Here is a 670-nt window from a genome sequence, read left to right as displayed (position 1 = left end):
ACCCCACTCCCCTCCCAGAGCCAGGGATCGAACCCAGGAGTCCTGGCCCCCCGCTCTAACCCCCGCCATGTGGCTGCAGGTGCTGAGCAATGGCAACACCCTGCACCTAAAGGCCGTGACGCAGGAGGACGCTGGCACCTACGTGTGCAAGGCCATCGTACCACGCATCGGTGTGGCTGACAAGGAGGTGACGCTGGCGGTCAACGGTGAGGGCAGGGGTGGGGCATTCCCTGGGGGTGGGGCATCCTAGTGGGCATTGTCTGGGGATGGGGCATCCTAAGGGGCATTGCCTGGGGGCTGGGCATTGCCTGGGGGTGGGGCTTCCATGGGTGGAGCCTCAGGTGGCCCATCCCCATGGGGTTGCTTCTCATAGGGTGTGGGGAAGGCGTCTGAGGAGGGGGGTGTCTCTGTGCTGGGGGAGGGGTACGAGTAGGTGCCGCCCCCCTTAATTCTGCCTCCTCCCATTGCAGGGCCCCCCATCATCACCACTGAGTCCAGCCAGCAGACGGCGCTGGGGGACAAGGCACGATTGGAGTGTCTAGTGAGGAGCACGCCCCCCCCTGACCGCATCGTGAGTGCTGTCCCCTGACTCCCCCGGCCCACCAACCTGCTTCCAACTGCATTGAGTGCTGCTCCCTGCCCCCACCGATACCCCAGCCCCACAACCTGC

At 65.5% G+C, this 670-nt stretch overlaps 1 protein-coding gene across 1 annotated transcript in view; it reads left to right on the top strand.

Moving 5' to 3' along the window:
* KIRREL2 (kirre like nephrin family adhesion molecule 2) overlaps window positions 1–670 on the top strand; it is a 15,710-nt gene that overhangs the window by 10,492 nt on the left and 4,548 nt on the right. Inside the window, exons 8-9 of the mRNA XM_026658569.1 lie at window positions 80–206; window positions 471–571. Coding sequence (XP_026514354.1) covers window positions 80–206; window positions 471–571 — 228 coding nt within the window. The remainder of the gene's footprint in view (window positions 1–79; window positions 207–470; window positions 572–670) is intronic.

The sequence above is a fragment of the Terrapene carolina genome, unplaced genomic scaffold (genome assembly GCF_002925995.2).
Source record: "Terrapene carolina triunguis isolate 2854851 unplaced genomic scaffold, T_m_triunguis-2.0 Scaffold461, whole genome shotgun sequence".
Lineage (NCBI taxonomy): Eukaryota > Metazoa > Chordata > Testudines > Emydidae > Terrapene > Terrapene triunguis.
The sequence above is the reverse complement of the archived record's forward strand: the minus strand, read 5'-3'. Positions and strand labels throughout refer to the sequence as shown.